This window comes from Chlamydotis macqueenii, chromosome 3 (assembly GCF_036417535.1).
Source record: "Chlamydotis macqueenii isolate bChlMac1 chromosome 3, bChlMac1.mat, whole genome shotgun sequence".
Classification (NCBI taxonomy): domain Eukaryota; kingdom Metazoa; phylum Chordata; class Aves; order Otidiformes; family Otididae; genus Chlamydotis; species Chlamydotis macqueenii.
The window spans coordinates 12,064,567-12,092,010 of NC_141558.1; the positions used below are offsets into that span (position 1 = coordinate 12,064,567).

The 27,444-nt window shown below is 36.6% G+C and overlaps 1 protein-coding gene across 1 annotated transcript in view; it reads left to right on the plus strand.

The window, feature by feature from the left end:
- The first annotated feature begins 3,836 nt into the window (after nucleotides 1–3,836).
- The window catches only part of SMC6 (structural maintenance of chromosomes 6), a 37,163-nt gene continuing 13,555 nt past the window's right edge, over nucleotides 3,837–27,444 (plus strand). The window contains exons 1-19 of the mRNA XM_086743209.1: nucleotides 3,837–3,981; nucleotides 5,079–5,196; nucleotides 5,996–6,101; nucleotides 8,372–8,508; nucleotides 9,064–9,125; nucleotides 10,028–10,108; nucleotides 11,631–11,732; nucleotides 11,940–12,059; nucleotides 12,164–12,262; nucleotides 13,386–13,532; nucleotides 13,925–14,013; nucleotides 14,421–14,585; nucleotides 18,263–18,441; nucleotides 19,522–19,723; nucleotides 19,858–19,972; nucleotides 22,263–22,423; nucleotides 23,464–23,599; nucleotides 24,565–24,645; nucleotides 26,483–26,653. Coding sequence (XP_086599335.1) covers nucleotides 3,838–3,981; nucleotides 5,079–5,196; nucleotides 5,996–6,101; nucleotides 8,372–8,508; nucleotides 9,064–9,125; nucleotides 10,028–10,108; nucleotides 11,631–11,732; nucleotides 11,940–12,059; nucleotides 12,164–12,262; nucleotides 13,386–13,532; nucleotides 13,925–14,013; nucleotides 14,421–14,585; nucleotides 18,263–18,441; nucleotides 19,522–19,723; nucleotides 19,858–19,972; nucleotides 22,263–22,423; nucleotides 23,464–23,599; nucleotides 24,565–24,645; nucleotides 26,483–26,653 — 2,415 coding nt within the window. The 5' untranslated portion in view covers nucleotide 3,837. The remainder of the gene's footprint in view (nucleotides 3,982–5,078; nucleotides 5,197–5,995; nucleotides 6,102–8,371; nucleotides 8,509–9,063; nucleotides 9,126–10,027; nucleotides 10,109–11,630; nucleotides 11,733–11,939; nucleotides 12,060–12,163; nucleotides 12,263–13,385; nucleotides 13,533–13,924; nucleotides 14,014–14,420; nucleotides 14,586–18,262; nucleotides 18,442–19,521; nucleotides 19,724–19,857; nucleotides 19,973–22,262; nucleotides 22,424–23,463; nucleotides 23,600–24,564; nucleotides 24,646–26,482; nucleotides 26,654–27,444) is intronic.

The following is a 27,444-nucleotide window of genomic DNA, read 5'->3' on the forward strand; positions in this document are numbered from 1 at the left end:
AAAAACTTCTCTTAATGTTTGTCAATATTGTCTGTTGTTGGCTTCCCATTAGTCTGTTACATATCTGAAAATGCCTGAACTAATGTATGTTTTTGCCACTTCAACTGTTTCCAGTATAGTATTGCTATATTTTTTAAAAATAACCTTCAGATAGGGTCAGATTGGCTGCTTTTCCTTTATCTTGAGTAGTTATTCCCAAACTGTTGTTAGAGTCATCAGAAATAGTGCTGAGACTGAAATAAACTATTTATTAAATTAAAATTTAATGAAGAAAATTAAGGGTGTCTCGTTGCAAGAATTTTGTGACCAGTTAATAAAACAAAAGGAACTTTTTGAGCCAAAAATATCAAGATGATCTAAAGATAAAATTAAAATGTATGTGTCACTTCTTTTGGGTTTTTAATTTTTTAAAAAATGTTGATTATTTCCTTTTTTAGCTTTTAAAGCTTTGTTTCTTCTTAGTGGATCCTTTGTTGCTGCAGTCAGTTTCTCTTTCCTTCTGTCTTTTTTTGTACTCAGTGTAGGTATTGCATCTGCTAGTACTTGTCATAACTTCTGAGGCTACTGCGATAAGTTTGCTTGCAGTTCCAGTTAAGTTTTGTTTGCAGAACTGCCTCTTCAAGAGTTTCAAGGTGCAGACTATTTTGTCCTTTGCCCTTCTCATGCTTAGATTACACAAGTGAGTTTTCTTCTGGGTTGTTTTGTTCTGTTTTCCACTCTTATACTTTGTTTTTCTTAAATGTCCAAATGTTATAGTGATGGAACTCATAGCCCTGATCTATAGTTTAGACATTAATAATTGCTACACTTAAATCTTGTCTTTTCCTTTCTTTCTAGAGAGACATTTCAATGGAACAACAGATTGAATGAATGCTTATCTTCATATTTGAGTGATGGATAAATTCCAAGAATGTGAAAGTGACTCTTTCCTGGTCTGAATAATTTAACTGTAAAGACATGTTTATGTAGGAAACCGAAAGCATAGCGAAAGGTATGTAACTGAGTCATGAATTATATTTGCTCATTGGTTTCTATGTGTATGGTATTAAACTACATAACATAAAATAGAAATTACATATTGCCTGTAAATACTTAATGGACGTGATAGTAATCCAGTATTTGGTCTGAAATCCATACCGTACAAAATTAGTGCAAGAATTTTAGATGGGAAGTTTATTGCATTTCTGCATTTCTTTGAATTTTGCACTTAGTGTAAAGAGGTACATATTTTTTTTTCTTTATCATTTAGCTACTGTGTCAAAGAAAATTGATGAGGGAATTATTAGACACTGTATTTAATTTAAAAAGTCAACAAATTTCTAAAACAGAAATTAAATACTCTTTGTAGCAGTGTAACAAATCTTAATGTCGTGGTGTTTCGTATAATAAATGCTACTGTCTGTGATGCTTGGTATTATGAGCTGTCTGACCTACGATCAGTTGAAATCAGGCTATAAATTGACCAGAACATGTAAAAGAAGCTGCTCAAAGAAACACTTTTTCTCCACAGTGACCCAAACCTACAGATCCTCATGGTGAAATGGTCAGGGATCTTATGTAATTTTAAAAGAATGAAGTTGTTTTCCTGCATTAACTTTCAGTAAGATCAGAGCCTTGAGGCAGTTTATTATTCTGCTGCGTGAAGAGCTGCTTGAATTCAGGGGATGAGACAGAAACAGAAGAGGCAGAAGGAGGAAAGACTGCTCCTTTCCCTTGCAGCACTAGTTCTTAGGAATAAAACTGTAATTTAACAGTCTTTATTTCATTGAGTTCTCTGTAGATTCTCCAAGTCATAAATCTTAAAACATTTAAAGAGAGAATGTGGAGTAAGACCCAGAGAGAAGCTCTGGGAGGGCCTGAGGGCTTTAATGAAAGGCTGTGCATTGCGCAGCTAGAACCACAGTGCTGATCCACCCAGCTTTCTCAAGGACCGTGTTGTGTCTCCTGCAGGACACAGGAGATGATGTTAAGAACTGCTAGGCTGACCTGCTGACCTTCTCTCCTGGATCCTTCCATCTGTCCTGTGGGACAATGAAGTGGTCACTCATTATTGTTAAATGTATCTGTGACTAGAAGTGTTCTGGTGTCCAAGCCCCTGGTGTATTTAGTTTCCACGTAGTCAATTTACTCTCAAACCATGACACATGGTGTCAACTTTGGACATGCAATGTCTCTAATGCTGGTCTTTCTTTCCTATTCCTCCTCCTCCCATTTAAAAAAATACATATTATTTATTTAATTTTTATAAATAAACTCAGCCTACTGTTAGGCTATGTGTCATGCAGTGATCTCTCTATAGCAGTGGATATTACTGACATTTAATGCCTCTGAATTTTGCTTGAACTGGTGAGATATATTTAAGTTAGTTGCCCTCTTTCCTAGAAGAAAGTAGTAGAGTAAATTCTAGTAAATCAAGTTGTCTGAGCAGGGGAATATACTTCATTTCAGAAACTTTTTGATATCAGAAAACTATGCAGCTGATGTCAGTTTTGGACACTTATGAGTAGGTGACTTAACTACTGGCAAATAAAAAGATTGTGCGTTGCCTTCGTGTGAACGAGACCTTGCTTCTACTTTGGGCAAAAGCATGTGCACTTCCATGTTTTGTGTAGTGCTTTGACACTCTAGATATGAAGAATGCAGTTTGTACTTCTGGAGGAATAAAAACCATGCCCTAAGGTTACACTTACAGAAGATGTGAGATTTTTGACTGCTCTTGGTGCCTGTTGTTTCAGTTTTATGTGACTTTAGTAGACCTTGTTATTTTTGCAAGTTTTATATCTGACCAGTCTTATTAGTGCAAGAAGTTTGTGTTATTTATTCATTTGTAGAGGAAATATATATATACAAGAAAGATGGGGAAGGGCTGTTTAGTAGGGCCTGTTGCGATAGGATGAGAGGTAATGGTTTTAAAATAGAGGGGGGTAGATTTAGATTAGAAATTAGGAAAATATTTTTTACGATGCGAGTTATAGAACACTGGAACAGGTTGCCCAGAAAGGTGGTGGATGCCCCATCTCTGGAAACGTTCAAGGCCAGGCTGGATGAGGCTCTGAGCAACCTGATCTAGTTGGGGATGTCCCTGCTCCTTGCCAGGGGGGTTGAACTAGATGACCTTTGAAGGTCCCTTCCAACCCAAACCATTCTATGATTCTATGATTCTATATATGTTCTCTATATAGAGAATTGTTATTCTTCGTTAGTAAAATAACAACATTTTGTTTACTGTGATCACATTACAAAAGATCACATCAGCCTTACAAAAGCACAAAGGCTGTGTGCAAGAAACAGCACAGGAACAATTCTATGAATCTAAATTTTCGTTTGTTTTGCTTTTATTGGTTCTGCATATTAATTTTCTAGGCATTTGTCAGCCACATATAATTAATACATTATTCTTCTTGGCTGCGGAACTCAGTTTAATCAAACCTGCGTTGACGCTGCTGATCATACTATGATAGTTATGTACTTTTTACAACGTAATTTTCAACTCCATTACTAACCAAAAACAATTCTAGCAAATATCCCAAAGTCTAATTTACCAAGAAAAACAAAATCAAGGTTGATTTTATTGTTAATCAACAAACAAATTCAACTTGATGAGGATAATGAAATTGTGTTTCTTTTGTTCTACAGCTTCTTTATAGTAAGCTTAGGCTTAAATTCACTGAAATTTCAATTCTGAAAAAGTGTCCGTTTATTGCAAGTTTGCTGTGATCTTAATATTTCTTTTACCAAAGTAAATATAATGGTATGTCTGTGCTATCGTCTGTAGATATGTTTTCACCTAGAAGACTGAAACCTACAGTCTTTCATTATTTTCATTTTTCAGTACTCATGGGTAAGAGGAAGGAAGAAAGTATTTCAAAACCTGGATCCAATAAAAGGCAGAGACAAGAATACACAGATGAACGTAGTGATGAGTCTAATGAAGAAGAAAATTCACAGTCATCGGCTGATAGTAATTTTTCTTTACTGTCGGTAAGTTATTTAAAATGTTGGGGGGGGAGATATAAGAAAAACATGATATTAAAAAGCTCTGTGTCTCTGGATAATGTTGAAATAAATGTCCTGTGTGTAGGCTTTAGTGGAACCAATATGAAATAAACTAGAGATAATGTCTGTGATGAAGACTTCTGCATGAGTTCATTCTTGCCTTATTTCTTTTGGGTTGTCGTTATAACAGTTGATCATGAAACAACAGTCTTCTGATTTTATAGAACGAAAACTATTGAAGTTGTCAAGTAACCAAATAAAGGAGTCAGATTTGTTTGATAGAAGTATGTTATATTTAGTTTATGGTTGTTGTAAAAGCAGAAAAAATATTTAGAAAACAAACTACTTACTAAAAGAAGCACCAAATACTTGTTGTTTTGCATGGCTGACACAAAATAAATCTAGTGTTTGCAATGCATGTTTTGATGGAAATGAAACTTGAGAACAAGAGTATCGTTTTTTTTTTTTCTAGTTGTCTGTATTAGTTGAGTTCTAATTTGATGGAGGATTTAAAAAAAAAAATAATTTCTGAGGTTGCAAATACTGTCTTGTGTGTTTGGAGTGCGCATTAGGAAGCATTTCTTTACCAAGAGGGTGGCCAAACACTGGAGCAGGCTTCCTAGAGGGGTGGTTGATGCTCCCAGCCTGTCATTGTTTGAGACATATGGACAGTGTCCTTAACATGCTTTAACTTGGTCAGCCCTGAATTGGTCAGACTGCTAGAACAGATGATTGTTGTAGGTCCCTGCCAACTGAAATAGTCTAGTCTGTTCTATAAGACACCATAGCTGATTTTTAGTATGCAGAAGCATTATTTCTCACTTCACTTTCTTGAACAGCAGCTGTTCAAGCAGGTTTGTTTATTGACTTTCTTATAAAACACTGCTTTTCTGAAGCACTGGGGATAAAACAAAAGTTCCCTGTCAAAGCAGTACTTCACCAGTTGAACAGAGGGCCATCCTACTTTTAGTTTCATTTCCCGCTTCCTGATCTAATTTTACTTCCCTTGTTCTAAGCTGTGCTAAGAATTCTCACAAATAGTATTATTCAAGGAACAAAAAAGTCTTTCTGTGATACTCCAGACTGCAGGGGAAGTTGGGATAATTGAAAGTATCCAACTGAAGAACTTCATGTGCCATTCGATGTTGGGGCCTTTTCAGTTTGGATCAAATCTCAATTTTGTTGTTGGAAACAATGGAAGTAAGTATTAATTGCATAATGTCTTTATCAAAGAGTACTTTTGTTAATAATTTAGAAGATGTAATTTTTATTTGAAAAAGAATTGCTAACCATCTTTTAGGAATGGAAATGGACTTACTTTTGAAATTGGGAACCACATGGCTCTATCTCAGTAGTTCAAGGCTGGTGAAAAGTTAAAAATCTCCTGAATTTGGAGATTTGTAAAAAATAATGTGAACATAAATCTTTTCATAGCTAAATCATACATAAATTCATATTTAAACTAAATGTATTTTTATGGTCATTATTAAATGCATAGTAATTGTCCAAATATATGTCATGTAGAAACTGTTCTGGAAGGAAGTGATACTTATGTAAGTTCACTTCTTTTGGAGAGATAACTTAAAAAATTAAACATAAACTTTGAAAGAGAGCTTAAAACCTTTCAGATAGTTATATACGTGATAATATATGTTAAATTTATTTTGTTGTATATGTCTTCTGTATGCTTGTAACAAAAGGGGAGATTCTTTCCTCCTGAGCTAGGACATCTTGTTGAGTGCCAATTGCTAAATAGTAGTAATAGAAGTAACAGAATTTTGTCTCAGCATGTGGTTTTTTTTTTTCAGGGAGAACACTGGAAGTAGCAATAACTCTAGAAAAACATACGCCACTTCATAAGTTTGCTTCATAAGCGGGGAATTTGGATTTTAAGTGCATGAATACATAAGCAGTCAAACAAAAATCTGTAATGTGGCTGAACTGGATAAAGAGTTAAAAGAACTTATTTTTTAAAAAAAGCTCAATGCTTCTATTACAGGTGGAAAAAGCTCTGTATTAACTGCTCTTATTGTTGGACTTGGTGGAAAAGCCACTGCAACTAATAGAGGTTCCTCATTAAAAATGTTTGTACGAGATGGAGAGACGTAAGTAAAAGTTTTTTTTTTAGTCTTAAGGTTGAACATACTGTTTAGTGATTGTGATTCAGGTTAGCTGATCATTTTTCTATTCACCTTTGTTTTTTCTGTTCTCTTATTGGATTTACCAGATTTAAATAAAAAGCATAACACTGAGGAGACCATATTTAAACAAAAAACCCCAAAACTACAAACAAAACACACATTTGAAACTTTACCAGTAATTTACCAGTAGTATACTACTGTCTCTGATCTATGTAACTGTCATAGTTTAGCCCTGCTTAGGACCAAGCTACACGGGTGTGAGTGACTCTCACTCACTCCCCGCACCCTCCAAGGCAATAGGGAGAGATAATATAACAAAAAAGGCTTGAGGTTTGAGATACGGATAGGGAGAAATCCTTAAAGTTACCGTTATGGGCAAAACAGACTTGACTTGGGGAAAACGATTTATTTATTGTTAAAACCAAAGCAGGATAATGTGGAAGAGAACAAAACAACTTCCTCCCACCCCTCCCTCTTTCTGGGCTTAACTCTGTTTGACTATCTCTACCTCCTTCCCCGAGCGGCACAGGGCGGGGAAGAGGTAATGGAGGTTATGGTCAGTTCATCACGTGTTGCTTTACGCTGCTCCTTCTTCCTCAGGGGAAGAAGTACTCACATTTCTCTCCTGCTCCATCATAGGGTCCCTCCCTTGGGCTACAGTCCTTCATGAACTGCTTTGGCATGGGTCACTTTTTCATGGGGTGCAGTCCCTCTGGAATGGCTGGCCCAGTGGGTCCTCCACGGGCCATGGCCTCTTTCAGGCCTCCACCTGCCCCAGTGTGGGGTCCTCCATGGGCTGCAGGTGGATCTCTGCTCCTCCGTGGGCCTGCATGGGCTGCAGGGGGACAGCCTGCTCCGCCATGGGCTGCAGGGGAGTCTTAGCCAGGAGCCACATTACTGCTCCCCCTCCTTCTTCACTGACCTTGGCATCTGCAGCCGTTCCTCTTGAAAAAAATTCTTCACAATCGACTCAGGCAGACGCCTCTCAGGTTTTCTTCACATCTTCTCTCCATTTCTTGAAGCCCGGTCAGGCCCAGTCGGGAGGCCAGAGGGTGAGGCCTTCAAGGCCCACCAGGCTCGCGCTTCCCCCTCTGTGCCCCGCTCCAGCTTCTTCACGTCGTCTTCTCTTTTTTTTAATTTTTCCCCTTCTTAAATACGTTATCGCAGAGGTGTTATCAGGGAACATTCTGTCATGAATTAGCTTGGCCCTGCCCTAGACCCAGCTGAGTCCACTGGACAAAGGGGAAACTTTTAGCAGCTTCTTGCAGAAGCTGCCACCGTAGCTACCTCCCCCTCCACCCCCAGCCAAAATCAACACAGTAACACAGTGATATGTACTGCATATTGCCAAGTTTTTATGTATTACTTCCGTGATGTACTTGAATGTCCTACAGAAGAATTGAGTTCATTAGTAAAAATTTATAGGAAACTAGTTATTATTGTTCTGTGAGCAGTGGGGTTAATTTTTTTTGTCTTTCTGGTGGTACGATTGAATATCCAATATAAAGACTTTGACATACAGGTGGATTATTAAACATGCAGGATGTGGATTCATGTGCAAGAACGGAGGTAACATGTTTAGGGGAATCAATAAAAAGATAGGAGAGGAGGTTTAAAAGTTTACATTTTTATAAAGCTGTAACTCCAGAGCCCCAGGCTTTTCCTTTCAGAGGTGCTTGGGAGTAAAATTATTGCCAGTACCTGCCTTATGTATAATAACTTCATGTTTCAGTATTCATTTGAGAAACAGAAAATATTAATTCAGAACTGAAACCAGCTCTCATCTTTTCTAGAAGAATACCTTAAGCATTCTGCTATAGATGACTTTGGTTAGGGATGGCTGTAGAAGCTAAGCAACTATTTTCTTCAAAAGCCAGTTTGGGGACAGGAGAACAACTAAAAAACAATGTGATTCTGCAACCTAAGAATGAGGGCACTCAGAGGGGAAGGGAAGGTGGGGGAAATCTGCTCTCACAGCTATTTGCTTTTGGCTCATGATTTGTCTGAAGCATAGAATGTGCAAAAAGGTCAGTGTATGGCAGCCTTTCTGGTCATGTGTATGCAATGCTGTTTTGGCTCAAGCAACATAAATATATCTTGTTCTAATTGCTACTATGACTGACTTCCAGTTGTGAACTGTACAATTTTTGTGGAAAATTAGAATGTTCTTATTTTTTTTTCTTTTACATTTGGAAATAATTTCAGTTGTCTTTTCTTTTTATTTTATTTTTTAGTTCTGCAGATATTTCCATAACATTGCGAAACCGAGGTAGAGATGCGTTTAAACCAGAAGTATATGGTAGCTCTATTATTGTGAATCAACACATTAATCTGGATGGAAGCAGAAGTTACAGACTGAAAAGCAAATCTGGTTGGTGGTAGTCTGTTTTGGTTTTTTTTTTTTTTTTTTTTCAGTCTTAGAAGCTTTTAAAATACCTTCATTGCTTTAAATGCCTTGATGTTAGTAAAGGACGATGTTGTTCATTATTCGTGGCTAATGATGTCCATTTTTTTTCATTTACCTTAGAATATTTTAGTATGTCAAAAGCAGCTGTGTCAGGTTCTGCTTTATGTGAGGTCATAGTTTGTCTTTATGAAAATCTGTTTGTATGATGAGGCTGAACATAGCTTTTAGTCTTTTTGAGTTTTCGTTGCATTTGCTGATTTACCTAAATTCTGTCACAGAGGGTTTATGAGGCAAGAAGTGACTTCTAATTGAAGTCTTCCTGTACAGATGCAAATATATTGCAAAGATTAAAAAACCCACCCAAACAGTGTTTCTCATTTAGGACTAAATCTGTGTTGCAAAAATACTAATCTAATTTTTAAGTTTACTGTGAACCACTAGATTGAACAAAAGGCTAGGGCATTGTATATGTCCCTACTTTGGATCTATTGGTTTTTACCTTTCTTTTTTTACCATTAGGGACCTTAATTTCTTCAAAGAAAGAGGAACTCATAGGAATACTGGATCACTTTAATATACAGGTAATTGTTATAGCGTTTAAATTACGTGCAATTTAAGATATCAGCATGTGATGTTATAATTCTTCAATTAAAAAGCAATATTCTATTTTGTTAAATGAGAGAGGTTCAGCTCTTCCTTGTTCTTTCAAGATCAAATGCAATGGTAAAAGAAAATTGAAATTAGTACCTCATACCATAAGATTCTGCCCCAGACAGGTGAGTATTTTTTTATCATCTGTGAGCTGTAAGTCATGTATCCCGTTACTGAAAATCTTAGCATATATAGCTCTTTTTTTTGTGCTCATATGTCAGTTTCTGCTCTTTGAGAAATTTGAGTGTGGTTTTGCTGCTTAAGTGAATCAGGAAAGATCAGGTAGTACACATGAAGTTTAAAATATTTCAACATATTCAGCCTTTCAAATAATATAAACTTCTCTTAGTATGTATTGATTTTATTTTGTGGAAACTTCCATAAGAATATATGGAGCTATTCATTACATTTAATGCAATATTTTGATCAATTAAATAATGAGAAATTAAACAGCATTGGACAAAATTTCTAATGCTGGTCTTGTTAAATAAATAGGAAAAACAGGCACTGTCTTTCTAGAAGTCAGTTACCCTCCTGGAAACAATTCCTTAGTTGTCCTTGTTGTGGTTCTAATTTGTATCTGAGGGTTTTCTTTTAATTTTTTTTTTTTTTGTTTGGGGGTGGGGTTTTTTTTGTTTTTTTTTTTTTTGTTTCGTTTTTTAAAAAAAAGTGGTGAGAGGAGCAGAAATCTTCATTTCTGGGTCTGATTCTCTCAGCTTACTACTGAATTTCTGGGCATGGAGCAGAGAGATAGTTTGCTCACTTTCATGGATATGCAGTTACATGAGAACTTTTAAACTTAAAGTAAAATGAAAGTAATTTATTTTTACAGGTAGATAATCCCGTGTCTGTTTTAACCCAAGAGATGAGTAAGCACTTCTTACAGTCTAAAAATGAAGGTGATAAATACAAGGTAAGAAAAATCATTGAACACTTTGATTAAACAATTAAGTACTAATTTCAAATTTTTAGAGGTGGCATTTGAAGGAAAAAAAAATCAGAATTCTGAATTTTAATTATTTGTTTTGGATTAACTCAGGTAAGCAGCTAAGCACCACACAGCCACTTGCTCACTTCCCTTGCCTGCTGCCCCCTGCTTAGGGTGGAAGAAGAGGAAAGGAAGAGTAAAGGCAAGAAAATTTGTGAGTTGAGATAAAAATTGTTTGAAAAATGAAGGAAAAGCTGGAAGGAGAGAGAAAGCAAGCAAAACAAAACAAGAGATGCAGTAGATTACCACCTCCCATGAGCAGACCGATACCCAGCCAATTCCCTGAGCAAAAGATGACTAACCCCCTGTAAACCATCTCATCTCCCTTTTAATTGCTGAGCATGAGTGTGCTGGTTTTGGCTGGGATAGAGTTAATTTTTTTCATAGTGGCAAGTATGGGGCTATGTTTTGGATTTGTGCTGAAAACAGGGATGTTTTCATTATTGCTGAGCAGTGCTTACACAGAGTCAAGGCCTTTTTTGCTTCTCACATCACCCCACTGGTGAATAGGCTAGGGGTACACAAGAATATGGGAGGGGACGCAGATGGGACAGCTGACCCCAAGTGACCAAAGGGATATCCCATACCGTGTGATATCATGCCCAGCAACAAAAAGTGAGGGAAAGAAAAAGGAAGGGGGAACATTCGGAGTGATGGCGTTTGTCTTCCCAAGTAACCAGTAGACATGATGAAGCCCTGCTTTCCTGGAGATGGCTGAACGCCTGCCTGCCAATGGTAGGAAGTAGTGAATCAATTCCTTATTTTGCTTTGCTTGCGTGTACAGATTTTGCTTTATTAAACTGTTTTTATCTCGACTCATGAGATTTCTCACTTTTACCCTTCTGTTGCTTTCCTCCATCCCACTGAGGGGGAGTGATTGAGCATCTGTGTGGTGCTTAGTTTCTGGCTGGGGTTAACACAACGATAACGTTTTATGGGAAGGAATATCTCTTTGGTTAGTTGGGGTCATCTGCCTGGTTGCATCCCTTCCCAACCTCTTGCATACCCTGTCAGTCTATTCACTGGGAGGGCAGAGTGAGAAGCCGTAGGCCTTGATGCTGTACAAACACTGTTCAGCTAAAACACTACTATATAATCAATATTATTTTGGTCACACATCTAAAACACAGCACCATAACAGTTGCTATGAAGAAACTTAAACTCCATTTCAGCCAGGCCCAGTACACTGTCTGATTGTAGCAGTCATCCACTTGAAAAAAAATTTTTTTAGAAGTTTCTTTTCTCTAAAGACATTGATAAATTTATCAAAGAATTAGGACACTGCTGAGTTAATTCATTATTCTGAAATACCTCACCAGTTATTTTACTTTGGGTATTATTCAACATGCATAGAGGTTGAGGTGAGTTGTCTTTCTCTGGTAATTACTTAAAATTCAGTTAGATAAGCTGCTGAATCTGACATCTGCATATTTTTTTTCCTTTTTAGTTTTTTATGAAGGCAACTCAGCTGGAACAAATGAAAGAAGATTATTCATCTATTATGAAAACTAAAGGAAATACATGTATTCAGATAGAACAAGGAGTAGAGGTATGTAAAAGTTAAACTAGTTAGGAGTGCAGATCTGAGCACTGAAATAACTATAGGAGTTAAACTACATAGCTTTGATTTGATTATGTCTCTGACATTAAATTAAAAAAAAAACTTACAATACAAAACCTTGGAAAGATATATATATTTTTTTTTATATCACAGCTTTATGCACTCATGATTGAACCTCTTTTTCTTCTTTTCAAGCGTCTTCAAGAACTTAAGCAGCTTTATTGTGAAAAAAAGGAACGTTACAAAAGCATTGGGTTTGTGAATGAGATGCGAAATCATCTTGAAGATTTGAAACATAAAATGGCATGGGCAGTGGTAAATGTCATGTTGAAATATGTTTCTTCATATGAAATGTACCTTAAATTATTCCAAATCTGTTGCAGAAATGCTGATATATGCTAATATATTCTTCCGTTTAGGTGAGTGAGATGGAAAAAGAAATACAGCCAATCAAAGAAGGCATCAGAGTTGAGGAAGGAAATACAAAAAAGTTTGTTCAGAAGGTAGAAGAATGCCAGGTACATATGATTTAAACCATATGTCACTCTGGTTTTGGCCCCTTGACTCAAGAATAAAAATAATAATTAAACTATGATTGTCCTTTAGCTTGTAAGCTATTGAAACTGGCATCATAGCTTTTCACAGGCGGCTAAGAACATTCCCATTTATACATCTTTTTAGCCATCTAAAACTTAACAGTAGCATTTGCATTCCACGTTTCATTGAATAATAATAATAATAAGACATTTTATTTTCTGTTGTTTAGTAGGGGTATGTGTGTGTGGTTTTCATGCCGATACTTTTGTTTCAGGAAAGGGTTATATTATTTTGATTGGGAATTTGAGATTACTAGCATTGCATATACCAGTGAATGGTAATCTAATCTGGTTTATTGTTGAGAGTCCTCACTTGATGCCTATTTCTGTAGCATTGGAGCATCTTTCAGTGAACTGTTATGTATGTTTTCCTGGGTATCATTGCCTGTGGAACAGATCAGTGTCTGCTTTCAGGAGACATCTGGAAATTTAATAGACTTTTTAGATGGTATGTAAGACTTTGTAGGTAGCAAGAGAGAAGATTTTTGCCAAGCATTGAGATTCACATATGAAATATATCTTTTGCAGAGAAACACTAGACATCATCATTCTGAGTTTTTCAGTCTACTAAAACTCCTTTTCCAGACTTGCTGAATTTGCACTAATTTTTCATTGTTTTTTTTTTTTTTTAATGTGTATGTATTATTTTACAGTTGAGGCATTTTTACTTTATGGCTGAACATGTCTGTGTAGTGTTGAAGGAACATTGTCCAGATGCTGGTTTCACTTCTTTCTGTATGATGGCACTTGGCCTTATTGTATTAAGAGTCCTGTGTCTGCGTGAACCATGACTTAGAAAATAAGGTTGCTGTTTACTTCACAGATTTGATAGTCCATTGGTTTCCTGAGTATGTTACTTTATTCATTTTCATCTTAGCATATCCATAGTGGCAATGACCTGCTTTATTTTTTTTTAACAAAAGAAAAGGCAAATGAGGGATGTCAGATGGATTCTTTTGAGAGATGTTTCTTCTGTAGCATTAAGAGGTTTTGAAGAAATTTTTCTTCATTACTGGTTGTGTATCATTCTCTTTTTGCACCGAAGGTAAAAGCGCATGAAGCAGAAGAAAAGTACAAAGCGATACAAGACAGGTTAATAACGATAAGTGAAGAAGCCCAAACCCTACATCCTCAGTGTTTTTCTTTGAAGGCTGATGTGCAGGCAAGAAGAAAAGCAGTCAATGAAGCTGAGGTAGGTAGAAAGAACTTTAAGAGTTCATATCAATTTAAGGCTTTAATCTTGTCCATGCTTTACCCATATGTACTTCTCCATCTATGTCTAGGCTTCCTGAATCCATAATGCAGTTCAAAATAGGGACAATTTCCTGCCTGACTTGCAACTAGTTTCTGTTCAGGGGCAGTGGGGTTTATATCTTTACAGAAGTGCTAAGCACTGTTAAGCTTAGGTCAAAATGAATATGATTCAAGTTAACTGTGTTTTTCTTTTTTCACGTTCTTGAAATTCAAGTTATGTTTGTCTGTTTTGATGCAGTTCAGTGTTTGTTTACTCAAAACTATATAGTTCTTTTTAAAATTATTTCTTGCTTCTATTTATTAAACCACTGTATCCTATTTCCTTACTAGGTACTCTATAATCGTTTCAAAACGGAGTTAAAGCGTCTGGGAAAAGATGATGAACAACTACGTAAACGAATCGAAGAACTGAAAAGCAGGTAAATACAGATATAGTGATTACGATATATATTTATTAAGGTATAGGTATGCAGGGAGTAAGCTCTTCTGATTTAAATATTTCTGATCCTGCTTTGCATACCAAGATTTTTACTAGAAGGTGATGAGGTATTAAGGTAGGAAAAAAGCTTCTCTTTGTTTCTGATAATATACATTTTCTTGCTTTCATGGTGTTGCAAAACAAATATAGCTTAAAGTAAATGTAATAGGAGCAGTTCTGTGTGATTACAAATATTTTTTTAAAAAGGTATTTATGCTTTGTAAATGCACAGAATCTTAGATATAACTTTCTGATGCAGAAATCTTTTGTATGATGCAGGTAATAAAACAAAGTTCGTGTCACTTACAAAATTATCAGTGTGAAATACTGAAGTATGATCTCTTCTAGTGCTAATCACGTTTCAGAGCCTGAAAAATTGGAGAGACAAAGGAAAATCGCACACTTAAGGGAACAGTTAAAGGCATTCCATGATGAAGAAATAATGATTGGTCAACAGATGGATCAGTTTCAGCAGGCTATATATAAGTGTAGGGAAGAACATGCTAGACTTAGGTAAGTTCTGCTTTTTGAATGTAATTGTTTTCGTTTGTTTTGGGTTGTAAGAGGTCCCTTCTTATAGACCTACATTTCCTGCAGTATTAGGCTTCAGTTTCTTTTTTTTTTTTTTTTCCTAGTTATCTTAGGACTTACTAAACTTTTGTCTTTGGCACAACATGACTTCATTTAGAAACTTTTGAAAAAATAAGAAAACTGGTTTGTTGTGAAAGATATTACTAATTTAAAGCCCGATATAAATTCATACTATCAGTTTAATGCTCTTCTTTCTTCCTCCCACCATCTGTCCCTTATTCTCCTGCCATTCTATGGGCAGACTATGCTTTAAATTTTTTCATGTTGTTTAATACAGTAGGACATCCTGATATGATGTCACAAGACCAACAAAGACGCAAGGGTTATTGATGTGTTGCAAACCACAGAAGTGCCTAAGAATGGTCACGTAGGAATTAGGGCTGCCGAAAAGGTGGCAGGATCAATACCCCAGCTGAAGTGCATCTACACCAATGCATGCAATATTGGCGACAAACAGGAGGAGCTGGAAGCTATGGTACAGCAGGAAAACTGTTATATACTTGCCATCACAGAAACATGGTGGGATAACTCACGTAACTGGAGTGCTGCAATGGATGGTTATAAACTCTTCAGAAAGGATAGGCAAGGAAGGAGAGGTGGTGGGGTAACCCTGTATGTTAGGGAGGGGTTTAATTGTCCAGAGCTTAATGATGGTGACAATAGGGTCGAGTGTTTATGGGTAAGAATCAGGGGAAGACTAACAAGGCGAATATCATGGTGAAGAGTCTGTTATAGACCACCCAACTGAGATGAAGAGGCAGACAAAATATTCTGTGTGCAACTGGGAGAAGTCTCAATTGCTAGCACTTGTTCTCGTGGAGGACTTCAACTTAATATGTCTGCTGGAAATTCAGTGCAGCAGAGAGGAAACTGTCTAGGAGGTTCCTGGAGTTTGTGGAAGATAACTTCCTGATGCAGCTGATGAGTGACCCAATTAGAGTAGGCATCCTGCTGGACCTGTTATTTGTGAATACAGAAGGACTTGTGGATGATGTGATGGTTGGAGGCTGTCTTGGGTTATAGTGATTACAAGAGAATAGTTTTTGATTCTTGGAGAAGTAAGGAGGGAGGCTAGCAGAACTGCCACCTTGGACTTACGCAGGGAAGACTGGCCTATATAGGAGCCTCATTGGCAGTCCTGAAGGGCGAAGGAGTCCAGGAAGGCTGGACATTCTTCAAGAAAGAAATTTTCAAGGCGCAGGAGTAGGCTGCCCCCATGTGCTGAAAGACAAACTGGCAGGGAAGAAGACCGGCCTGACAGAACAGAGAGTTTTGACTGGAACTTAGGGAAAAAAAGGAGAGTTTATGACCTTTGGAAGAAGGGGCAAGCAACTCAGGAGGGCTACAAGGATGTTGTGAGGTTATGCAGGGAGAAAATTAGAAGAGCCAAAGCCCAACTAGAACTTACTTAATCTGCCTACTGCTGTAAAAGACTATTAAAAAAATGCTTCTGTAAATATCTTAGCAGCAAAAGGAGGGCTAAGGAGAATCTGCACCTTTTATTGGATGCAGGGGGAAAACATGGTGACAAAGGATGAGGAAAAGGCTGAGGTACTTAATGCCTTCTTTGCCTTCTATTTAATAGTAAGACCAGTTGTTCTTGGGGTACCCAGTCCTCTGAGCTGGAAGACGGGTGGGGAGCACAGTGAAGCCCCCATAATCCAAGGGGAAATGTTTAGTGACCTACTGCACCACTTAGACACGCACAAGTCTGTGGGGCTGGATGGGATCCACCCAGGGCTACTGTGGAAGCTGGTGGAAGTGCTCACCAAGCCACTTTCAGTTATTTATCAGCAGTCTTGGCTAACTGAGGATTAAATGTACAAAAGCAATTATGCACAATTTTTCACCACCCAATGACCTGATGACTGATACAGCTTGTACCAAGTAGGAATTATGGAATGAAATAAAAAAAACAACCCCAGAGCAATCCTGAGCAGTGAGAGAAAAAAATGAGACTGAGCCCACTGACCAACCCCCACTTATACACTGAGCGTGATATTTATGGCGTGGAATAATTTCTTTGGCCAGTCTGGGTCAACTGTACGGACTATACCCCTCCCAGCTTCTTGCATCTGCCATTAGTGAATCCTGGGAAGCTGAGAAAAGTCCTTGTTTTTTTTTTTTTAGCAACAACTAATAGCATCGGGGTATTATCAACATTCTTCACATACTGAATCCAAAAGACAGCAGCTAGTGGGGAAAAAAAATACCTTCATCCTAGCCAAAACCAGGACAGAGGTTCAGGAAGCCTAAGTGTTGGGTCTTGCACTTGGGTCACAAGAACCCCATGCAATGCTACAAGTATGGGGAAGAGTGGCTGAAAAGCTGTCTTCTGGAAAAGGACCTGGGGGTGTTGTTTGACAGCCAGCTGAACATGAGCCAGCAGTGTGCCCAGGTGGCCAAGAAGGTCAACAGCATCCTGGCTTGTATCAGTAATAACGTGGCCAGCAGAACTAGAGAAGTGATTGTCCCTTGTACTCGGCAGAGGTGAGGCTTCACCTCGAATACTGTGTGCAGTTGTGGGCCCCTCACTACAAGGAAGACATTGAGGTGCTGGAGCGTGTCCAGAGAAGGGCAACAAAGCTGGTGATGGGTCTGGAGCACAAGTCTTACAGAGAGGCTGAGGGTACTGGAGTTGTTTAGCCTGGAGAAAAGGAGGCTGAGGGGAGACCTTGTCACTCTCTACAGCTACCTGAAAGGAGATTGTAGCGAGGTGGGGGTTGGTCTCTTCTCCCAAATAACTAGTGATAGAAGAAGGGAAAACGGTCTTGAGTTGCGGCAGGGGAGATTTAGATTTGATGTTAGGAAAAATTTGTTCACTGGAAGAGTTATCAAGCATTGGAACAGGCTGTCCAGGGAAGTGGTGGAGTCACCATCCCTGAAGGTGTTTAAAAGATGTGTCGATGTGGCGTTTAGGGACATGGTTTAGTGGTGGACTTGGTGGTGCTAGGTTAACACTTAGACTTGATGATCTTAAAGGTCTTTTCCAGCCTAAACGATTCTATGATTCTAAGATACATAACTCAATATAGGGAAATAGATATACTTAAAGGTAATTATTGTATCTATAGTTACAGGCAACTTCATAGAGACTTTGAAGCAAGTGATTTAAATACCAATTTAGCCCACACCTGATCTAGAAAAATAAAGCACTATTCTGCTTTGATTTGGAAACCTGAACTTGAACAATGATTACATGAGGGGATTATGTTGATTTTGTAATTTATTGTCTTAAGAGATTTGAGAATTGTTGCTTATTGTACTTGATGTATCACTTTAAATGTTTTTTATCAATTATGTAACAAAGAGTTACTTTGTGTGACAGTGAAGTTGAAGCATATAATTACAAATAAAATAAACTATGAATTTTTAGAAATAAAATCTTATAAACTGCTGCAAAGTAGTAATTTTCTTTCTTTCTTTTTGTCTAATGTTTCTTGAAACCATAAAAATATTGTTGCATGTGTGTAGCTAGCTGAAGTACTGAGGTGTTAATACACTGTCCTATGAGTACTTAAAAATGAGATTTTAAAATTATTTTAATCAAATTACGGCTTCATAAGCTGTTTTTACTGAAAAAAATTCTCTTCTCTTAGGAGAGAAGACTATGATATGAAACAAGCACTGGATGCCAAGCAGAAACAGCTGAGAGAGCTGAAAGATAGTAAAACAAATACCTTGAAAAGATTTGGACCACATATACCAGCATTTCTTGAAGCAGTTGAAACAGCCTATAGGCAAGGACGCTTTAAATACAAACCTGTCGGACCGTTAGGTAAGAATGACTGCTGAAAAAAAACATACTTCCTCATGGGATTTACTGCATGGCTGCTAATGTAGCACTCATCTTTTAGAAAAACTGTTTGTTCTTTAAGGAGCTTCAGATACCTTTCTTCTGTACTTCCTGGACTAAAGGTTTTATCCTGGTAGGTTATCTTTTGCTTCTGTCCTTTTTTATCACATGAATTAGCCAACATCTACTGGTTTTCCTCATTTTTCAGCTGTTTTTGTTAAGGTATTTTATGTAGTTACAGCGGTAAACTTTCAGTGCACCCCTTCAACTCCCACATACCCTCTAAGCATTAGGCTGCTGTACTTTGGCTGCCTGTTCCTTGGTGGATAGCACTGTCCAGTTCTTGGACAGATTTTGTTCAAAATGCCCAGTGGCTGACTTGTGGGCTTGTGAAAATGAGGTGTTTTGTGTGGAGGAAGTCAGATGGAACCAACTGAGATATTCTTGGAAAGCTTGGTTTCATTAGCTTTTTGACTAGCTCTGATAGTGACTGCTATTTTCCGTTTGTGAACGGGAGTCATGGCTTCAACATATTCTGAAGGTAAGTGTAAAGGCCAACTGCTTAAGCACTTGGCATTTACTGCAGAGCAAAAACTTGCAAACACACCTACTACTGAAGACAGGCAATATAAAGGAAATCTTCGTTTAACTTGCAGCATAGTTGTTCCTCTGCCTTTTCCTCTAAAACATTAAATTGCTGATAATTGATAAGCAATCTTGGCCTTGATATGCTCCTGCTGAGCTGTCACAAAATTGTTACCTTAATGGGAGTTAGTAGTGACCTGTCAAAAATCTTGGAAGAAAGTGTAGGCCTCCAAATATGTACGTGTGTCTTTATAGGAAAAGAAACTATGTCTGTGTTCTCACGGTAGCTTGTCTGTTGTGGAGTTTATCTTTTAGTTACCTTCTAATTATTTGTTTTTCTTCTAAGACAGGTTTATTTTGGACTCTTAAAAAACTACCTAACACAACAAAACAAAAACTTTGAGTGGTAAAAATGCACTACTGGATGTTTTGTTATGGAACACAGCTCCTAAAGCCTTGTCTTTTATGTTTATTTAGGTGCTTTCATTCATCCAAAAGATGCTGAACTGACCTTGGCTGTTGAATCTTGTTTAAAGAGTCTAGTTCAGGCATTTTGCTGTGATAATCACAGTGATGAAAGAACTCTTCAGCTACTAATGTCAAAATATTATCCACGTGGATTTAGACCTCAAATAATTGTAAATCAATTTCAGAATAAAGTTTATGATGTTAGACACAGGTAAGTTATGTTTTGAATTTTATTGCTTAGCCTTAATGGTTCAAATTATTACTAGTTGAAAACAGTTACTTGTAATTTTTTTTTTTTTAAAGATCTCATGTGTTTTTGATGGTGTTTTTTCTTCTTTTCTGCAGAGAAGTTTATCATCCAGAATTCCCATCGGTTCTCACAGCATTGGAAATAGATCATGCAGTGGTTGCCAATTGTTTGATTGATGTGAGGGGTATAGAAACAATCCTGCTGATTAAAGTAAGGCTCTACGCTCCCTCTTGGTCTCTAAAGAAAAGCATTTTCTCCTTATAAGGAGCATATATGATACCTTCACTGATAGTGTCTGTAGTGGACAAAAGAGGTAGAGAAAGATTATTTTATTTTTCTTTTTGCCCCTCTGAGGAGAGGTGAGGACCCTGATAGCTGAGTAGACCCTGACTGTATTAGTTATCAGTGTTACAGTGCGGTACAGACACACGGATGTTTCCACTGGAGGGCTCCCAGTAAGGCCATCTTGGCATTCAATAAACTATCAATATCCCACTTCAAACACTATTTTTTATCATGGGTGAGAGAGAGTAAACTGACAATCCATAGTGGATTTAGATACTGGGATTTATTTAAGAATCAGCAAGGTTAGAGTTTTTATTCTTATTTCTACACGCTTGTTTCCCTGCACCCTCAACACTGCCTTCATAGATCTCAACTTCTGTTCCCAGCTGGTCCAGGAAGGTCAGGCAGAAAATACTGTCGATTCCTTCTGTGTAGCTGCTCACAGATACCTGTTTGGTCTGTTATTGGCCAACATCTCTGGGCATTCCCTGGGATTTGTCTCTAGAGATCTCTCTCCATGTGTTTCCAGGATCTTCCCTGTTTGTTTCGGGGATGTCCACCACCCCCTTTCTGGGCCTCTAAATGGTCTAGTTTCCCAGTCTAAATAGTCGGTGTGTGTGTGTGATAGCCTCCTAACTGCTTTCTCCGTCTCATATCTCTTTATTAATTGGTGGGTTCAGGATGTGTCATTTTCATGTACGCCAGGTGTTACTAAAACTTGCAGCCCTTCACTACCGGTTTTACCTATCAGCTAGTAGGTAGGTACCAGTTGTCGCTGTAGCAGGCTTGTGCTTGAGAGTTGAAAAGTTACTTTTTGCCTGTTCAGCCACCCACTCTTACACAAAATTATCAGCTGCCTCTTAGCATTCATAGCTATATTTTCACCTGCCACAACAACCAGAGCCCCTTGGACTCTGCAGTGTTAAAGTGTCTGAGATGAGAGAGTGCAAAAAAACATTGTTCTAGATAGTCTGCTAAAATAAAAAAAGTAGCAATAATCAAGTATTAAGTAGGTGACTAGCAACTGACACTGAATTAAAATTACATACTGGTTTGATAAGAATCTATTTTTTGATTGTCATGAAAATATGTTAATGAACTCTTTTCTGTCATTATTTGATTTGCGATCTTAATTGATTTTGGTTTTCTGTTACTATTGAAGACAGCAGCTCCAGCAGGTAAGATTACAGGTAAAATGTTCAAAGATTAAAAAAAAGAAAAGCTGTATAAGTTTTTATTTAAAGAAAGCAGTGTATTCTGTGAGCAGCAGAACTAATAATACTTACTTTTTCTGGATTTTTATTCTTTTCCAAGACCACTTGTCCCAGTTTGTCCTCTGACATTGCTACTGCAAAAAAGGCTGTTTATGGTCTGTCTAGTGCAGATCTGACAGACTGTTTAGCAAGTATGGCTGTTACTGAATGAGATATGTAACAGCTGAATTTTCTAGGCTTTTTTCATAGCAGGACTGCTAGTTCTGTTCTTCTGCCTCTGCCTTACCTAACCACTGATTATCATAATTTTGATAACTTTGAGCCCTACCTAAACAACTTCAACTGAATCTGAAAGCAGCTGAATGGGTGTTGTGTGGAAGAAATGATACTGCTGAATGGGTGACTTGATTGCCTCGGACAAAGGCACTTGTGACCACTTAGTCTGGCACTGGCAATGTTGTTGGTTTTTTTTTTTTTTTTTTTTTTTTTTTTTTTTTTTTTTTTTAACCAGCGTCTTTCCCCAAAATTGAATTGAGTATTGTTTGATGTACTTCACAACTTTCCTTGGAAGATTTTCCTGTATGTGTATTCCACTGTTGATAGTTAAATATACCTGTACATGGTGACCTTCTGCTTAGTGATTTTTTAGGTTTTTTTTTTTGTTGTTGTTGTTGTTTGTTTTTCTCCCCCATGTCCCCTCTATGGCAAATTAGAAGGGGCTGACTTTACTATGGAACTTTTTCAATTCATATAAATTTGTGATAGAATAAAAGAAATGGTCAGCTAAAGTAAGTGGGTGGTTTTTGAGAACATAACTGTCTTATTCAACTAAGAAAAGCAGATTGTTGACATTGTAGATTTTTTCACATTCTTTCATTACTGTATTTCTTTAATTAGAAATTTAAATTATTGGTGGGAGAGAACTCTAGACAAGGTTTAAATTAATATCTTTAATTATGGTTGCTTTTCTATTGTTATGATAAGGCCATTGTATTTTTCAGAACAGCCGTAAAGCTCGTGAAGTAATGCAGTTTAATCGCCCCCCCAAAAATTGTAAAGAAGCTTTCACTGCTGAAGGTGATCAAGTATTTGAAAGACGTTACTACTCTTCTGATTACCCCCGACCGAAGTTCCTAAGCAAAGATGTTGAAGCAGAAATAAGGTTAGCCTCCTGTAATGTACTATTTGTAAAAAGTGCGCTTGTTGATATGAATAGTGGAATTGCACAATTGTTAACATGTGCGCTACTGTGCAGTCTCTCCATTTTCTTTGAGATTTACAATTCTTTTTTGAGAATTCTAGAAAACCTCTTTATTTCAGTGCCTTTCTGTGATAGGTACAAACCTGAGTTGTACCTACATATTTTTCAGCTTGTGGCATTTAGATCTTGCCCAGCAAGTAGGGATTTGCTGAGCTGAATACTCCAGGAAGTCGTACTACCTTCCTTTTTATTTTATGGTTGCTGAAAAAGAGTATGGAGTCAAAGCTGTTTCTTCAAAAATCTAGTACCTCAGCAGTGCTATCATAGTTTACTGCAAAGGAAGACTGATTATTCAAATCAAAATCACATTGACACTCATAGTCCTGCTGGTTTCAAACTTTCCATCTATGTTTTCTCAGGCTTTTAAATCACTCATGGTAGGTGTCTCTGATAAAGTTGACTACCCCCTCCCCATTTTATTTTTAGTGGTGTTTTTTTTCTCATTACTTTCAAAATGGTAGTTTAAAAAGCCAAACATTTGGAAGTTTAAAAACTTGAACTGTCACCAAGCAAACTGGTGACAATGGCATACTTTTATTTTGAGGCTGAGATTATATTACAACCATAATAAGAAAATATTTTATTTTTAGTATTAATAGCTGATAGTGTACACTGAATGTTAAAATTTGTCTCTGCTAACTCAACAATTTTAAATATGTCAGTTAAGGGTACTTTCTTCATGTCAGTATATAATGAACTTCACTCAGAGGTTTGCTTAACTTTCCAAGCATTGTAGGCATTTCATTACCAATATTGCTATGAGGGAATGATGTAGGCCAGTTAAAAAGGAAAAGTGTCTTCCTACCTCCCCACCCTCCCTTCAGAACTTAGTCTTTTTTACCCTTTATCTTGTCATGCATTTAAATTTATGGATGTCTGTGTGTGTGTAATACATAATAACTGCGTAATATATAATATTTCAATATCTTTTTAAAATAAAGTCACTTGGAGAAAGAAATTGAAAACAAAAAGGCACAGATGACAGCGTCTCAGCAGCATTTATATTCCATTGAAAATGAGATCAAGCAGAATGAAGATCGTCTTCATGATCATCGACGACATCAAAAAGAACTACAGGTAAAATAGGTTCAAAGTTAATTTTTGTTAACTGTTCAGTCTTTCCCTGCTTCATTTTGACTTCTGCAATATAGTTTGAGTGGATGATAGTTTTTAATGTCTATCCTGACTTTTCTTGTTTACTTGTATGTTGTTTACTTTTGTAGTATGCTTTCATCATTTAGGAGAGAATGATAGAGGTCTCATCAATGCTAGCGTATGCTGTAGTTTCTGTATGGTACTTTTTTTTTGTCCTCTTGTGTTAAAATCTCACAAATTTCTACTGGGTTTTTTTTTTGGGGGGGGGTTGTTTTTGTGTTTTTTTGGGTTTTTTTTGGACACAAATAGGAAGTTGTTGCAATATTTGATGCATGTTTCTTTTCCCTGCTTTGCCCCTTTATTTCTGTTGAGCCTTGCCTCTTCATTCCCAGAATCATATTTCTCTTCATGTTCTTCATTTATATTCTTAATCCATTTTAATATACTAACATTAAGAAAATTTAAAGGTGAGATATTAATTTCTTTAGAAACCATTTTACATCTATTAGTCTTCTCTGTTTATTTTCCAGTACTTCTAGGTAGGATATGTATATTTGTGCTGGTCAGTGATGTTGCAGTTAGGCAGTGTAAGATAATACACACCACTTAAGGTTATACTCAGTAAATTATAAATAAGAACCAGCAAAAAAAAAAGACACATGGACTCAAATTGCTGATTAGAAGTATTTGTAGGAAAAATAAAATTTTCCTATTTTATTAAATTGTCATGTTGAACAGAGATATAATAACTTAATAATTTAAAGAGTGTATGACTTTCAGAACAAGTCACAAAACTGGATTCCATAGGTAAGTGGGAAGAGTTCTGTCTTTTTTTAGGCACTAATGAAACTAAAAGATAAAATACTTTGCTTCCTGTGTTGACTTAAATGAACAAATGTGAACTTTTCTCTTTCTATAAGCTGAAAAATATTATTTTTTCTTTTCAGATAAAAATAAGAACAACAAATGCAGAAATAGCAGATCTTGAAAATATAGAGGAACATCAGTCATTGGATATCCGTACATTAGTAAGAACAGATTATCAAATCATGTCTAATAATGATATGAAACAATGTCTTTTAATGTTGTCAGTGTTTTGAAATAAGCAAATACTGTAGATTTTCAACTAGTGTACAAGTTGGATAAATAGTGAAGAATGTAACATTTTACAGGATGTCTACAATTATGGCAATGGCGTGATTTTGTTTATTTTTTGAGTTTTTGGTTGGGTTTTTTTCTACTCTTTTTCAAACCCATAGCACTGCAGGTTTATGGAAGGCAGGGTGGTGGTGTAAAGGAGTATTCCATGCATTTCCTTTCCTCATTCCAGAGGAAAACTCTGGCTGGGGAGAAGCTGTGCTGTAGGTTTGGAGGTCAGAAGTGGCGTGATCAAAGTATAGGTAAATGGCACTCTGGAGAATAATTTATGTCACAGCACTGCCGTTCTGCCCTAAATCCACAGTTTCTTGCTTTGCTGTAGCTTCACTGTGCAGAAGTTTTTAGGTTCATATGTCACTCTAGGGAAGGATCATAGTAGTATGATGTTTTTTTCTTCAAAGTCGTCGTTATTATCCATGTTCCTAAAATGTACACATAGTAGTTTAAGAAGAGAAACTAAGTTTGATCATCTATTGTGATTTCTATGATGGTCACCATTAATTTCAGCTGTTCTTCTGTAATAAGCTAATGTATGGATGGCAAAGACGTAAGTACTGAGAGTCATGCTGATAGACGTTAATAATATTAATCCTGACTACAGTTGCTTCAGTTAAATTCCATGCCAGTTTTCCCACTATTTTATCTGGAATCAGCAAGTCGCCCAGAATTTTTTGTCACTTTCGATGTTGGCAAACATCTGTCTTTCAGTGTGTTTGCAGACAAGTGCGTGTAAGTAAACATTTTAAAATTTACTCAAAAAGTAAGGGATTAGTACAGATTTTGTAAGATCTTGTAGGGTTTTTATTTTTCAGATAAACTAGTTCTGTTGGCTTAAAAAAAAAAAGTGTATTCTTTTGGTGAAATGGAACAATATTCTATTACCTTTTTGTAAGAGAATATCTTCCCATTTGAAAATTATTGGACACTTGCTTTTGGAATGTCAAAACTTCTACCATTGCTTCTGATAACGGTCTTATGCAACTGGTGGATTTATGCTTGCTTCTCCTTATTTCCTTTCTTGGATTTTTATTGTGTTTCTGTTTTCTGCGCTTTCTGACCACTACTATGTATTGTTCTGTTCTTTCACTTGGTATTTGTCTTTAATTTCTACCTTGATTTCACAATTGTCTGATTGTGAAAAAGAATCTTAGCAATACAAAGTTTTAATTTACGTATTTTTCTCAGGTTTTGGAATATATATCTTTTTGAATCAGAAAGTATCTATGAGGATAATTCAATAGGAATGGTATAATTGTCTAGGGAACAGTGATGATCCACTTACTCCTTCTGTATTCCTTTGTATACTGAATTTATATGCTATTTCACAGATCCAGAGGGAATTTACCTTGTTCATTTGTTCAAAAAATTCCTCTAGGAAAATATTATGGCTAAGTCATCACAAAATCCTAGCTCCTTTAGTCTTTTAATCACAGCTCCCAAATAAAGTCCCCTTAATTTTCAGTCAGATAATTAGGAAATTCCACTTTTTCTGTTGTGATTTGATTTAGTGGTGTCCTACAAGATCTGTCAGTCTCTTCTTCTGGGCTCTAGTGGCAACTACATTGAGCTGTTGCTATTCTTATTAGAGTTATAAAGTATTGCATGTGATCTTGTAACTTGATAGCGATAATAAAATAAAAATTTTGTAAAATTATTTGCAAATGTATGTCATCTTTTATTATTCTTCATTTTAATATATTTTGACAGGAAGATGAAGCTAAAGATAATAAGGGTAAGATGGAATCTGTGAAAAAAGACATGCAGCAACACAGTATAAAAATGGAAGAACTGAAAAATATTCTTCAGGTAGCTGAGAAAAATTTTGAAGAAATGAAAGAAAAAATTCATCAAGTAGAAGAAATTGCTGGTCCAATTAAGGTAACAATAATTTCATATTGTATTTTTAATTCATTCCCTTTGTGTGGCAAGAGGAATGAGATTGAAAGGAGGCAGGAGGAAAGAGTATGCTCCTTCCTGACGTGTTTAAGGTCTACCTATGAAAATGGAAATAGAGCATTCCATTGGGAGCATATCAAGAAATAAGATTGGCAACGTTTTGAAGTCCTTTGACTGTTAAGTGTAGTTGCTGTGGTGTTTTATGTTTAAAGAGAGTGTGTTTCCAGGTATTTTTAGTCATAGACTGAAAAGGAAGGAAAAATAGTTTCCTTGGCTTTCCTTTTTAGTGCATCAGATGATTTGTTTTGGCTTATTTGTTTCTGGTAAGACCTGGCTAAGTATTTTCATAACTGGTCAGTTTTCAAAATAGCATTTGAAATTCTATATGAAATGCTTATTGTTCTATAAAATTGCATAATCACAGAAAGTACCAATACATATAGTTTTAATTATTCAAGACTACAGAAGACACCTGGAAATTGCAGAGAAATAGCAAGACTTAAAATAAATAGCAGAGTGATGATGTGCAAAATTTTATATTGGCAAATGGAAGGAGATCTCATGTTGCCAGGAAGAATTAATAGTTTGAAAATGGAAAGAAGAGTCCAGCATGTTTACAGTATTGTAAACTTGTAGAAGGATGGAATTAAATTGTATATTGCTATATAGTCAACTCAGATTCAAAAAGCAAGACCAAACAAAAAGAGGAAGGAAACAGGTAAGGAAAAAAAACTGATAAATATTTTAGTTATAATGTATCTAATTAGTAAATA